At 42.6% G+C, this 15,080-nt stretch overlaps 1 protein-coding gene across 1 annotated transcript in view; it reads left to right on the top strand.

Annotated features, from left to right (window-relative positions):
- Positions 1-15,080, top strand: part of JARID2 (jumonji and AT-rich interaction domain containing 2) — a 202,837-nt gene that overhangs the window by 85,927 nt on the left and 101,830 nt on the right. Inside the window, exon 2 of the mRNA XM_048940166.1 lies at positions 61-196. Coding sequence (XP_048796123.1) covers positions 61-196 — 136 coding nt within the window. The remainder of the gene's footprint in view (positions 1-60; positions 197-15,080) is intronic.

Here is a 15,080-nt window from a genome sequence, read left to right as displayed (position 1 = left end):
TTTGCTACTCGTTGTTTCGGATGCACTCAATTAACGTCTCCTTTCTGTTTCCATCTTCAGGATGACAGCGATGGGATTCCCTGGTCAGAGGAGAGGGTGGTGCGGAAGGTCCTTTATTTATCTCTGAAGGAGTTCAAGAACGCACAGAAGCGGCAACATGGGGATGGCATTAGTGGAAGCCTGAAGGCAGTGAATGGTAAGCTGCCTCCCTGCTATCTCTGCAAGGACTCAGTTGTTTCAAACGCAGCTCCTTTGCTGTCGCAAGGAAGGAGACCAGTGCACCTTCTGGCATGCACTGTGTCCTTTCAAAATACAAAGACGAGCTCATTTCTAAAGTGTTTAAAAAGCCAGATTTGGACAATCTGTGTGTTCCTGTTGAGCTGTTGTAGATAGGGATAAGGGTGGAGGGTAGGTGTTGAAGTGGAGGCCAGAGCAAAGCTGTTCAGTAGAACAGGAGGCTTCTCTGATCTGTCTGATCAGTGATGTGCTTTGTAGGTCTACAGCAAAGGTGTCCAGTTAAAGGTAACTGATTTCTTACAGATGCAGTGAAAATTCATGAGGAGATAAATGGAAACTGTCTGAATCAGTTACATTGGTGAAGGACAGACAGAATATACTTTGTTCAGTGTCATTCAGGTAGAAGAAACTGGCTAACCAGGGCCTGCAGCTCTGGAGTGGGCTTGGTTCAGGCCCTCAGTTGCCTAAAGGTGAAGTAGCACGGGACCTATGTAAAAAGATGTAGGGGACTGAGGGCAAATGTGCTGAAACACTGGATTCCCATAGTTAAGTTCTTTAGGGAGTTTAAAGGTTTTTTAAAGAGATGCAGACAAAGCTACATGATAGGGACTTGTTTATGTCATCCTTTGACATTGACCGGAGGTGGCAAAGGAGGTAGGGTGATCACTGTTACTGTTGTTTGTCATTATTATCACTTGTTTCTTATCCCCTTCCCTATGGTAGCCCAGAGGTGAACCTAAGTTCGTCTCTTGCAGATTTGCTCACTGACACAGCACCCTTTTTGAAAAGGCTTTGTCATGCTAGCTTGAGCCTTCAAAGCAATGAGTAGCAGGATTCAGATTTCTGGGCAGGCTTACTGTTCTCTCTTCACTCTCAAGAGCTTATTTGCTTCTTTATGGAAGTTTATAGCAATTCCTTTTAAGCATGTGCATAACTATACATGTGCTAATGCATTACAGCAGCAGCTGGGTGCTTGCTTACTTGTTAGGTTATTCATATTTACATGTAACTTGTGTTTTTGACACGGTGAGTCAAATTTCACTGCGTTTTCACTGAGCCTTATTGCTGACAAGGCAAAAACCTAGGGGAATGGCTGGAGAATTGCAGACAACACAATAAAGTTACTGTATTGCGTAAGCAGTTGTGAACTCCTTAATGTGATTAAAGATGACCTCAGTCTTCTGAGTTCAGTAATAATATCAAATAGTGATCTGATGGGAAGGGGCATCTAGCTTTAGCAGCAAGCGATTAATAAGCTTGGAGGTGTACACAAAACAGTGCTGCCTTTTTTTCCCCTCCAACACCTCTGCATCATTGATCTTCTGTCAAACACAATTTCTCTTGGAAAGTTTCTTATTCTATTGTGGGGATTTTGTTTAGTCAAAGGAAAAAGTCTAAAGGCGTGAAGCACAGTAATTGTGTGTTAGGAGGCTTTGATGGTGTGCCAGCTTACAGGATGACTGAGGTTTTTATGGTGTCTAGTTTCTCCAAAGGCAGCTGAGATGAAAAGTGAGTTGGCTGGGAATGCAGTGTGAATGCAGGTACCAGGCATGGAATATGCCACAGGCTTTCTCTGGCAATGGCATGGCTCACGACTTCAGAGCTTGCCTCTGGTGTTAAGAATTGTATTGCTGGGTGCTTTTCCTCCTTCACAAAAATAGGTGATCAGTTCTGTGGGGGTTTTGGCTTGCTTACTTATTTACTGATTTTGAGTTAGAATTACACTCTGTTGTTTTCCCTTCTGTTTGTTACAAGATGCTTTACGTGTCCTTTCTCAGCACTGCTCTATTTCAACAGTACTGTCCAAAGGCTCCATTTGTCCAGTAGTATTTAGAAGAACGTGTCACCATATAGAAGAAAGCTTTACAGAAGGGAGAAGGATTGACACAGTGCAATGACATTAAGAAAATCTATGAAAACATGGAGTTTGCTCATTATATCTTTTAAAGAAACATTAACCATATATTTTCAAATCCACAGATCTTTATGGACAGAGAAAAAAAAAATAGGTCATGCTAAAAATTTACCAGACTGTTCTGAATTTTGGAAAACATAACATCTTAAAGATTAGCTTTAGATCCGTGACTTTATGCCATTAGAGTTTTAAAAGAACATTTATTGATTATGTTCTTTGTTTCAATATGAAGATTGCAACCAATGTTTCTAGTGCATTTTTTCAAAAGATAATATTGCAGTTAAGTGCATGTATGGAAACTGCTGAGCCACGGCCTGAACCTCTAATTGATCACCTGGGGCGAGCACTGAGTCAGCCACAGGAGCACAGGTGAAGGCAATTGAGCTGTGTGCCGGAAGGGGGGCAGCCTGGCTGCACCTCTCCTAGACCTATTGAAGAGCTGGCTGCCAGTGGGGAAGGATCTCTGCTGGAGATCTGCTCTGCTGCAGTTTTGTGAGTGAGCCCAGGATAGGAGTAAGCCTTCTATTTATTCTCTTGTTATCTTAGCCTCCTTTGCCTAACTCTCTTGTTTATTTTGTGTTTATAGCATCCTAATAGTCTTTGATTATACAGTGCATCTCTTTATTAGTGCTCAGCACCCACAGCTCTGCTGGGGGGGAACAAAAAATCCTAGCTGAAATTTAAAGGTGATCTGTGCCTCCTACTGTGGTTTAACCCCAGAAAGCAGCTCAGCTCCACACAGCTTTTCACTACTTTCGCCACATGGGGTGGGTGAGAATCAGAAAGGTAAAAGAGTGAGAACTTGTGGGTTGAGCTAAAGGCAGTTTACTAGGTAAAGCAAAAGCTGTGTGTAAAGCAGAACAAGGTGTTCATTTGCTGTTTCCAATCAGCAGGCAGATGTTCAGCCACATCATGGTTTCTTGGGGAGATGAATGCCATCACTTCAAACATTCCCAATCCCCTTCCTCTTCCCTCATCCCTGTAAAGGCAAGGGTTGCATCCATTTTAGGGTTTGTGCTGCACAACCCTGTCACTGTTCCTAGCGAACGTTAGCAGGCATTGCTCCTTCTGTTGCTGGAAATTGAATAGATCACCTTCCAGCACCTGGCACACCTAAGCATTTCCAAGAGTGGGAAGGTGAGCCCTGAGAGTAGCTCAAGCTGCCTGAGCTCCTTGCTAGAGGTAGAAGTGTAGGTTGGTCTCCTGTTTTTCTGAGAGCTCAGAGGACTGCAATATTTGCAAAACAGCTGGATAGTAAGATCTGATCTTGGTGCTGTCATCTGTAGTGCAGTTTTTCTTCCTGGTTTTATAACTGTCATTCCCCTATACTTATTTACAAGCTTGCAATCTGTACTTTTTTTCCTGAGGAAGTACTGACTTCTGGCAATAGAAGAAGATAAAATATGCACTACCCTCTTGCAGCTATTGTCTTTAAGTACTTTCTATGGCTTCAGAGCATCCAAAGTTGCATAAATATGCTACAGTAGTTGTTTACTAGTATTCTCCAACAGTTCATGCAAGTTCTACTGCTGAGCTTGCATGAACATTATTATCAGAATATTTCAGTTGGTTAGTGCAGTAGTAAACCTGATGATAAGGCAGCCAGTACACTGCTGCTTTTCTTATTGATAGTGTGAAAAGCGAGTTCAGCTTCAGTGTTGTAAGAGGTGAACCCATTAGCAGGAGTCTTCTCTGTGCTGAAATTTCTGCAGGCTCAAAGAGGGGCCAGTGGTGGCACAGGGAAAACTTCCATGCCTCTCTGAACAATACAAATTAATAAAATGAGATGGAAGAGTTCAAATGAGTTTTGGAGATTAACTGTACTGTAGTGAATTATATATGGCTGCCTCCACCTTGCAATTAAAGATATCTGTTATCCTGAAAGCAGTCTTGCATGATGGTTTTGTTTGGGGAGCGTGGTGAAGAACAGAGTTGGGGATATCCTTACTCCTACCTTTCTTTGCATACCCTTTTCATTTGAGGTTTTTGCTTATATGTTTGTTCTGCTAGTTATTTTCCCACGTTTTTATCCTGCGTTCTTTACTTTTGGGTTTTTATTAGTTGGTTGGCTTTTGTTATCCAGCCAGAAGGATTTCAGAGAAAGATCAGGGGTGTTTTATGGCTCTTCTACCAGTGGATGTACTGCTGTATGTTTATGTTGGCTCTAGGTGCCCACAGAGTATAGAATGACACTGCACAGTATGCCTGTGTTTGCTACGTTCTCCTCCAGCATGTGGGAATATAAAATCTAAAGGGGATGCCTCTGTAAGTTGTCAGGAAACCTTTTGTAGTCCTAAGTGGGATGCTGCAGTTCTGATTATGGAAACAGGCTTGCCCACTGGAAAACCTGTGGGGACCTCTTTACTGATTTTGATTATTGCCGCCTGTCACTTGTGTTAGGATTTTAAGAACAGGGATTGGTGTTTGGAATGGTGATACCAATTTTCAGAGATCCTCATCTAAGAGGTAAGCTAATTCCCCTAGGAAATAGCTTTCTTGTGTAGCATAGGATGAGAAATAAGGCTGTGTATGGGGTGGGAGGTGGGGAAACCCGCACGCAATAAAAGCTGTTACTATCACTTGTGTTCTGTTAATGAGAATTAAACCAGTGTGTCAAAAGAGTGCATCATAAAGCAAATTTTTATGATAGAGAGCTTAAATTTTATTTTTAGAAAGTAGCGATGAAGAAGAAGTTTGTGATCCAGAAGTGCTGGCATTTCATAAGTGAAAAAAGTGCAGAAGTTTGCGTGTTTGTTTAAGGTGGTTGGTAATTCCACTGGAATGACAAACTAGACAATGGAATTATTCAAGCATATAGTGCATCGGCAGTAGCTATACAAAAGGTGTCATGACAATTTCCAAACATGCCAACTAGGTTAAATGTGTGGCAAACATAAGCTTGTTGGGAAATTGAATGTATGTGAGGGAGTATTTTGGTTCAAGGAGGAAGTCTTGCATGCCTAATGAATCAAGAATTGATGAGTAAGAATATGTAATATTTCTGTTCTGACATTCTTCACCTTACATTTAGTCTCCTTAAAGTCATCAATTCATTTGTATAGGCGAAGGAACTTCATGCAGTCTTTAAACAGAGGTTGTATTTGGTCCACTGTTGGCTGTGGTGTCCATTCCTTCCTCGTGCTGCTCCGTTCCTCTCCTGAACCACTTCCACACAGATGCCAGGGCGACTTTTGCTATAGGTTGTTCCCTCCACTGAAGAGCTGAAATGCATCAAGACAGACAACTGGGAGCCTCTGAGGCATCACATTGCCTTGTCTGGGACTACCCATCCCACAAGCACCGTGCTGAGCAGAGCAGGGAGCCGTGCTGCTTGGAAGGGGCTGTGTTTGTGTTTGATGTGTCTACTTTCAGGTGTTTTCATACTCACTGCCCCATGGTTTTCAGCTATGCTCCCCGGTGGGCTGAAAGAAAGTAGCCCTTCTCCTTCACTGTGATGATTCAGATACAGTAACTTCATCTCTCTCATTTTTGAAAGCTTCAATTAAATATTGGAAGAAGGTTTTACGCTAATGTTTGTCTAGGGAGCTTTTCACTCCATCAGTGATATGAAATTGCGTTTGTTGACAGTAGGTAATGTCAGTCTGTCTCCCTCCTAAGCTTTAGTAGAAGACTGTAAGTGTGCCAAGGACCCTTGTCAGTATAAGTGGATTTTTAAAATGCATTTACAGAAGCAGAAATACCTCCTTCAGACTCACAAGATTTTCCCTTTACATTCGGAGTAAACGGCCTGTTTGGCTAGTTTTGAACAGTGATTAAATATAGATGTTTTCAACTAAAAGGTTCAGAAAATAAGCATTTGAGCAGATTTGTCATGGCACTCAATGTCACTTTCGCTTTGGTGCTTGCAGGCAAGTGCATTTAAAGATTAACAAATAAATAACAGGATGTTGGGGCTGGGCTCCGTTGAAAATTTCCAAATATCTCTTCCTTTCTTTGTTTTTAGAACAGAATTTGTTCTTGAGCCTGCCGGGGTCTGGCTTGTTCATTAGTTGACGCAGGCTCTTTTTGCCTTTTCCATCATCATCACTTAGAAAAGTTCTGCAGGCCAAATTACACCCTCCATAATCTCTGCCCAATTTGATTACGTCCAAATGGTGCTCCCGTTTTAATTCAATTTCTGTATTTCTCAGGACTGCCAGAACGTTTTCTCTTGCAGGACACCTGCCATCTCTTTTCTTGTGAAGATAAGAGGTGGATATATTTCTAATAGGGAAAACAGCAGAATTGCATAATTAATTTCCTTAAAACGTCTTTTCACTACCACTAAAAGGAGTTGCTATTGCCCCCGAGTGTATTTCTAGTCAAAGTAATTTTGAAAATAATTTTGCCTCTCTGCATATTGTTAATTGTAGGTAGTGGAAATTTATTTTTTATCAGCAATGAATTATCCACAGAAGAGCTTATGTAGTCTGCAGGAGACTGAGTTATTGTAGGCCTAAAATAAATAGGGTGAGGCAAAGGATCAGAAGTGCTTGGTGGGTGTAAGAGCTGCTGGTCTGCTTCCTTTCACTCACTGTCTTAGGCTGCTTCTGTCACTTGTCTGCCCATGCAGTGAACTTCATTCAGCAAATTAAAGTGTCCGTGAAATAAAACTTTGCCTTAACCTCAACCGGTGAACAGCAGTTTCGTTTTCCTTGATTCAGGGTTGTTTCTGCGTAGCTGCTGCCTTGGATTTGTTGTTTGTATCCGCAGTACAGGGAGCAGCCTTGAGTGCAGACAAGCAAACTGCTTAATTCTGTTTTCTGCAGCTGTAAAATTGGCAGCCTGAACCTGGACCCTGACATCTTTTAGTCAGGCATATACAGCCAAAAGGATGGTGATTTCTCAAATACCTGGTAGAATTGGCAGTTATGTCAAAAGGTGGACCTTCTGTCAGTCCTCATTTGCATGTTTTGTGAGTGAGACATCTTTGACGATAATATTAAGTCTGTACATTCTTGTAGCAAGGCATGCATTGGGTTTTGGCTTATCCCAGTTGTCTGGGGAGAAATGTTTGGCAAAATATACAGAAGTTGCTGGAAAACTAAAAGTGTCTTGGTACTTTGTATGGTGAGATGCAGTGCTTTGTACTGAAAACCAGCCATTCATCCAGTTATCTGATATGGCAGTTTAAACAAACTGGACTGCTTTTATAGTTAGATGACAAATTTTTTATTGGGATGTTGAAAATCAGAGGGATCTACTTGAGGTCATTATCCTTCAAACTCTGGCAGCCCAGGGTGGATGAAGAAGCATGCTGGTGACATGCTGGGATGAGAAATGATGATGCTGGCGGCTTTCTCCAGCTGTTGAGTTGCTCTGAGAGGTGATAAAGAGGTAGCTTGTGCTTTACATAGAAATCAAAACAAAATTAAGCAGCTGTTAAAGGTAATGTAAACGATGGAGTTCCATAGTGAGACTCGTCTGGTTGTCAAAAGGGATGGAAAACTCTGTGTGTGAAATTTGGACACAGTGGAGATGAAGGCAGAGATACAGTGGTATGCTCAGAAGAGGTGAGCAAAGTGCTTCTCTGTTTAGCAACCATAGCTGTCAGGAGGCACAGGAGCAGGGAGAAGGATACTTCATATTTCTCTGTCTGATAGCCAGTGTTTATCAGTAGTGTTATTTTAGTGTTTATTAAAAGTGCAGTGGAGAAAAATGTCTGCAGATTGGAGCCCTTAACTAGTGTTGTAAAGAGGGTTTAAATTTCACTACTCATGTAGTTGCTCTGTTACCACCCATGATTGGCAGAAAGAAATCGTGCACTGAATAACTAGCACTTTTAATTTGAAGGACAGACAACAAGGGATACAACCAGTAAGGCAGCAGAGGAAGAAAAAAAATCAGTCATTGAGACAGCATGCTCTATTTCATTAAGAAAATAGCAACACAATGGAAAATAACATGAAAGTGGAGAGGAGTTTGAGGCAGTGGTTTTAAAAGAAAAAGAAATTAGTGACAGCTGGCTGCGAGTGCTGATGGGCACTGCAACCTTTCCTACAAGTTGCCAGACACAGCTGGCAGAGCACCTAATTGTGGCCTCAGACACCATCCATGATGTGTGTTTGTGGGCTCTGACTTGTAACAAGAGGAAATGGACTTGGAGCAAACAGAACAATTCAGCAGATCGATGCTGAATTCTTTTTGGGTGCCATCAGCCCACGCTCAAACGTGTCATTTCTGCTGTGAGAAGCTCGAAAATCTGTCTCCTTCTTAAGCAACAGAACCAGGAATTAGTCACCTTCCTCTTACTGCTCAGAACAACCTCTGAGATCGGACTGCATCCTGAGCCCAAGCCTCCGCATTTCGGTTTGGTTTTGATGGAATCTTCTTGATTTTAAGGTCTCCAGGAAAGTGTTCTGAAATACCTGCTGCCTTTCTATAACTGGTGGTGGTAGTGAGAGGTTGATCACGCAGCAGATACTTCCCAGTGTTTGGGGGTAAATGTTTTGTATAAAATAAATAGAGCTTAGCCTGTATACTGTTCAGTCGTAGCAGATCGCTCTGCATCGTAATAAATGCGCATACATTTTTCACTTATCTCTTTTTGTGTCTGACTAGCACAGATTTGTTACAGGCAGTTAATGTGCTGTTGTATCCAGAATTAGATGAATAAACATTTTCAATAATCCGCCTTTCATGTCCATTATTGCTCATTTTAAATGACTTTAATACTGTGAAGGGGGTGTCCATCCATAGCTGCAGCGTACCAGCCCTGTACTTAGGTGGCAGGGGATGACAGTGACAAGCCAGGCCAGACCTCACAGACTGAGCTTACAAACGTTGGTACGTTCAAAGGAGGAGTTTGCTCCAAGAGGCTCTTCACCCTCACCATCCTGTTTGCTTCCCTCGCAAGACCATTAAGCGAGCGCAGCAGTCGCAGTCGGGATGTTTTAGATCTGTCTACTAAAAGGCTAAGTCCTTCCAGATAAGCCTTGAACAGACAAGATTCATTTTTTACTTTGCTCAGAATTTCCTGTGCTTTGTTCTGCATCTGTTTGTGAAAGACTGCGTTATCTTTGAAAGCCTTCATCTTGTTTTCTTTATTCAAGCTATATGCTAAAATGGAAAAAGGGAAAAGCTGGAAGGAGCCAGCTGGAGCAATCTGCCAAGGATCCCACAGAGGACAGAGCTGGCAGGCTTTTGAAGCCTCTTCATCTGACCTCTGCTGCAATTTGGGAAGCCAGGAGATAAGCCACTTTTCCTGCAAAAGACTCGGCCTCTGCCAGCCATTCAGAGTAGCGCCTGAAGACCGTGCCAGCATTTAATCCCATTTTTCTCATCCTGTGAAAGGCAAAGGCAACTCACGGTTGGCTGTTTTTAAAGATGCTCTGTTTGCTGTGGCTGATCAGCATCACAGTGGTTTTATGTTGTGCCTGCTGTGTATGTGGAGAAATAGAAGTTTCAAAGTGATGGCATGGGAAGAGTGCAATTTCTGACTTCCTTTAGAACGTAGGATTTTTTTTTTCTTTTTAGAGAAGGAATCATACCACAACGTTATCAAGAGAGTGAGAGCAATGCTAGAAGCATGCTGTCTCCTTTAGGACACTGGGAAAAAGCATCCTGGTTGTTCTGAAGTATTTCAGCTGCAGGTGTGCAGGATGGAGAGAGGTGAAGAGGAATTTCATCCCTGTGTTTCCCTGATTCCTGCTGCCTTGCTGTGATGCTGGGATCTTGTTTCAGAGCCTTATACAAGCTCTTGCTCTGTGGCTCCATATGGCAGAAGGAAACAGTAGCGTTGTGTAGAGTCTCAAAACTGGTGCATATGGAGGTGGACTGGGGGTGAGAAGCATATTCCTGTTGTGAACTGTGCATGGAAAGCTTAATTTCCCATCCCTCCTGCCTATTCTTGTGGAGTGTCCATCCAGGAACGTGCTGTTTTTCTTCTAAGAAGTGTCCCAATGCTTCTCTTTCATGTACTGATCTATTGATAAGCAAAGATTTTAGTTTTGCCAGCATAATTAAAACGTTGTGCTTCCTATCTAGTCGTTCTCCCCCTGCATCTCAAAAGGTCAGCAAAGATTACCGTCAGGTGGAAGCTATGAATAAAGAACAGAACTTAATTGAATGCGGCTTGAACTCCGGATTTTCTAGAAAGGTAGCTGTCGCTACTCTTCTCCTCATCCCCCAAATCAATTGAAGATGGCCCTTTGTGCAGCTGGGCCTGTGGTCCCTGCGGTTAGGGACTGCTTGTCAAGTTTTATTTGAATGGAAACCTGTCCCTGATGCTTTGCCTCATCTCATTGTCCTGCTGAGATGAACTTCAAATGCCAGTTTACATTTACCCGGAAATGACCTCCTCTAATCGAAAAGGACAATGCTGTCTTAAGTAAGCAGATAAACAGAGCCCATTTGCAATTGTAGATTTAAATGCACTCTTTCATAGATGATCTTTGCATAGTATAGCAGTGCCCTTAAATATTTAGAACCTGACAAGCAAGAGAGCAGAACTGAAGAGTTCCTGGCTGAAAAGTTCCTGGCTGAAAAAGGGTTTCTGAGCCATGAGCTGATGTTGATCTCTCTCAGGCTGGAAGAAGACTGTTTGGTACAAAATTCCCTTTATGGTAGCATGGAAGGCAGTGCAATAAAACTGGCATGCAAAATCTTGAAGGTTGATTAGCAACCAGACCACAGCACAGGGTTATATACAAGTACCCTTCTCATTAAGTAGAATAAATGGGCCATTAGTTAAGGCACTGCTTAGTGTAGAAAACTCCCTTGATTTCAGTTTCAAATCGAGGTGCCTGCCATTAATGGCCTGGAAGGTGGACTTTTTTCAGCTAGTTAAATGCTGGGGAAACAAGAGTTCAAGGTGCTTGCTGTGAACTTGAATTTTGGGGACTATGGGGAAGGTGGTTTTGTTGTCCTTAATTTTTTCTGGCATAGCGGGTGTTGAGATGGAGCTGGATTACCATCTGGTTGGATCAAAATTAAAAGTGCTAACTGAATTCCTATTTAAAGTTTCCCACGTCGTCTTGGGCTCAGTGGTGATAGTCTCGTGAAGACTTCCTGCTAAATTTGCAGGAAAGGAACAGACTGCTGAGAAGGACAGACTGCTCTTCAGTTTGTGCTCTTCTGCTTCCACTGACATTCCGCCACTGTAGACTAAGGACTCAAATGTTACTAATTGTTTTAGGAAAACAGCTCTCAGCTCTTGTCTAGTGGCTGTTGTTTTCCCTGCTGATGCTACGTTTACCTGATGCTCAGGCAGCAGGAGCCAGAAAGCAAACTGAAGGAGAGTGTGTTGTCCACTGCACTGGTTCCCTTTGCGTAGGTTGAAAGAAGAGGAAAAGTACTGCTTTCATATCCTCTTCTCACTGAAGCTCTAAGTGTGATAGGAAGGCCCTCGCTATGCTTTTGCTTGTTTGTTTTCTGTGAAAATGGGTGCTGTTGTGCAGCTAGAAGAAAGAAGCTCAGGAGAGGCCAGTGCTCCCCGCACCAGGGATGAGGCTGTGAGTGCCCAGTTCAGATAAAGCTTTTGAGGAATTTGGTAATTCTGAATCAATTGAAGAGGAGAGATGTTTTCTGCCAGGGCAAAAGGTTGTTCTGGACAGCAGAAGAATATTTTGGAAGGTGACAGCTACCAGACAGGGGGAAGTGTCCTCTAACCCAGGTATGGGCATCCCGAATAAGAATAAGAGTATGACTTCAGAGGAATTACTCTGATGCATGTAAGAAATCTATGCCAATAATACAAAATGCCCCCCTTTTCTCCCAGACAACCTTATAACATAACAGAATGTAAGTACCTTTTTGAGGAAGAAACTGGTTATGGCCCTTCTGATTGAGACTTTAAACAGTAAGGAGGCTTCATTGCAGGAGCTCACACATCCAGTGGAGGACTTAAATGAATATACTGGCTTAGTTTTTAGACAGAAGCTCTAGTGAAAAACAAACTGAATGCTACTGGAACCTTGTTGATTGAAGAACTTCCTGTGATGCAAATTTTTTCCCCTCAAAGCTCACTCAAGCACTATGCCCTTAAGACTCTACAAACTACAGGTTTACTTTATATCCTCACCAGTGATGTGCAGCAGATGTTGCTGAACACATTTTGTGCCATCTCTAGAAATAGAGCATTTCAAACTTAGGTCTCTGAAACAGCGATGCATGGCTTGCTTCTGAATCGCAGGAAAACTGCTTCCAGTCCAAATCAAAGCTGCCTCTGCTGCCAGTGTCTGTTTGGAGGGATATTCCGATTTATACTGCTTGCTCTCTGGGAAGTATAGGTCAGGATTTTTAACTCACAATTACTCCAAGGACAAATAATTTTCAGACTCTTCCATGTTAATAGTAGACAATTAGAAGTACTCCCCTCTCTACTTATCTCCGCTGCTTGTCCTCTCTCTGTGTCCTTTCTCCTATCTTTTCATGCTTTTAAAACATATTCTCTCCTTTCTCTGCATGCTTTTCCTCTTTTGCTATTTGTTTTTCATTCTTTGCTCTGTTTTCTGTGCTTTTTCCTTTCAGAGTGAGATCTCTTCCTGCATTTCACTGTATTGTGAGCACAACTCCAGCCTGCTCTCGGCAGGCTCAGTGTTACAGCCTTGCAAATCATCGATTTCTTTCTTTCCATCCTCCTCCCCCGCTCCCAAATCCTGGCCCATCCAGCCTAATGTGAGAGCAGATTGGCCTCAGTATTTGGAGAAAAGAGCTATAATAAGCACTGGGGACATGCTGGTAAAAAGCATTAGAATAGTATAGCAGGTCACTTGCAGTACTGACTGTACATTAATTCTCTAACTTATAATTAGCTATATTAAATTCCAATTTTCTGAAAGGAGCTATTATCAAATAACACTGTTTGAAATCTCAAAGAAACATAAGGAATGAAAGCTTAGTCCTCTTACGCTTTCATCTTTCAGAAGCAATCCCTATCTTAACATCTTGACCTACATTTTCTTTTTACCCTCTCCAAGGGACATTGTGTGGATATAATGTCTCAGAAGGGAGGTAAGGTTTTTATGCATGCGTATGTGTTGACATACAAAGTTTGGAGAAAACAATGAGGCCTTCATGTCCCCAGTGACTTTTATTTTTTCCCCCCAGCTTAAAAGTGTTTTCCATAATATCTCTAAGGCAGGTTTTAAGTTTAGAAAAAAAAGTGAGGCATTGGCTTTGTTCCTTTGCAAGTGGTCTCCTTCTATCTGTTGAACTTCTGTGAAAACCGTTCCTGATTTTACATACCAGGAAAGGGAGGGAAAAAAAAAAAGTCACTGCCTTTCTTTCTCATATCCCCCTCACCATTTAGGATCCAGCCATACATTTTCTCCCCATTAGATGCAGGCACACACCCGCTGCCTGCTGGATGCCATCCTTTCTGCCCTGCTCACTGCACAAGGGAAGGACAGGGCAGTAAAACACACCATCTTCTCCCACTTCAGGACAGACTTGGTGCTGCAGCAGGCCCCGCTCTGGGCTGGACATACAGTTCATCTCCCATTTGTTCAACGTGTAAGCTTTTGGTTTCAGGCAATTTGAACACTCAAAGTGCTAAGCATGTACTAAACATGAATGCCTTTCAAGATCCTTGTAGCTTGCATGCCTTGAAATGCAGGACAGGAGATACTCTGACTCCAGGCCGAATTTTGTTGCCTGGGCTGTTTCAGTTTAATATAGCTCTCAGCATTTTATAGGATGAATTTATGGAGGGATTGCAGTCTACAATTTTTTCCCCTTCTTTTTTTCCTCCCTCTTTTTTTTCTTTCTTTCAGTATTTTCACACCATCATGAGTTGTGTTGGTTTTCTTTGAATTCCAATAGTGTACTTTTGGTCCTAATTTTTCTTAATTATTATTATTGTATTAACACAATGGTGAACTTTGGCATACATAGAACCTCTGGGGCATTATTTTGAAAGCTCCTCAATGTTTTCATCCCACATTCCTGTGCCATTCAATAGTAAGCACCTCCCATCTCCCTACCCCCGCATGTCTGTTGCTGTGCTTGAAACAAGAAACAGACTAATGGGTTTTGGTTATGTGGATGAATGGAAGGGAGATTATGTGCAGTGAATGCTTGCCCACTTCACAGTTTCCCAGTGTTTTGGGGAAAAAAAAGTATTCTTTAAAAATTACAAGATATAATATTTTATCTCCTTTGTTTACTCAGAAAGTTAAAGTTCTTAAACATGCATCACTTTATATTCTTGACTGTATGAGTGTCTGCTGATGGCTGTTCCAAGGTTTCTATTAAGTCAGGAGACAGCGAGTGGTGTTTTACTTGTCTTACTCTGACTCCCAGTGCCCCTAGAACTTGAACAAATAAGCTTGTTAGGAGCAGCAGAATGGTTTGGAATCTCTTTGAGGACCTCTGGGAGGTGCTGGGCCTGAAGTCTCTCTAACCAGCTCAGAAGCCCACTGCAGTGTGGGGATCTCGGACATCAGCCCTTGTGCCAGCTTTTATCTCATCCCCCATGGCTTGTCTGCAGGCATCGCAGAACAAAGGTGAAAGGGAGGTTAAGCTGCTGGTCTCAGGAGATAGAGATGGAAACTGCCTGGCATATTGCTTTGCCCCCTCCTGCAGCATGCAGCCGTCCTGAGATCCCTGCTTCCTCCTGTCTGCCCTCCTCCCAGCCATGGAGCAGTTTCTCAGTGTGCTTCCTTCATGGCCATTCCTGACAGCTGCTGTGCATCGCAAGGGCTGCTGCCAGTGTGTCACGTAGGAGGTGCCAAAATCCTTACCTTGGGCAAAGCCTTAGGACTGAAACAGAGGTGAAATGCATTTGGCTGAACAATTTGTTCCATCACGTTGGGCTTTCATCTTGTGATTTGGGTTTGCAGCAATTAATTGAAATGTTTTACCATCACTGACACTAGCCTCCTCTGCTCAGGCAATAACTCTGCAAAGGGACTGCAGGGGCTGAGCCTAACTGGCAGTGCAGCACTGCATCTCGAGCATGGCCTGTGCTGCTCCCATCCTTAAATTA

Source organism: Lagopus muta, chromosome 3, assembly GCF_023343835.1.
Source record: "Lagopus muta isolate bLagMut1 chromosome 3, bLagMut1 primary, whole genome shotgun sequence".
In the NCBI taxonomy this organism is placed as follows: domain Eukaryota; kingdom Metazoa; phylum Chordata; class Aves; order Galliformes; family Phasianidae; genus Lagopus; species Lagopus muta.
Note: the sequence above shows the minus strand (reverse complement) of the source record. Positions and strands in the feature narration are given on the sequence as shown.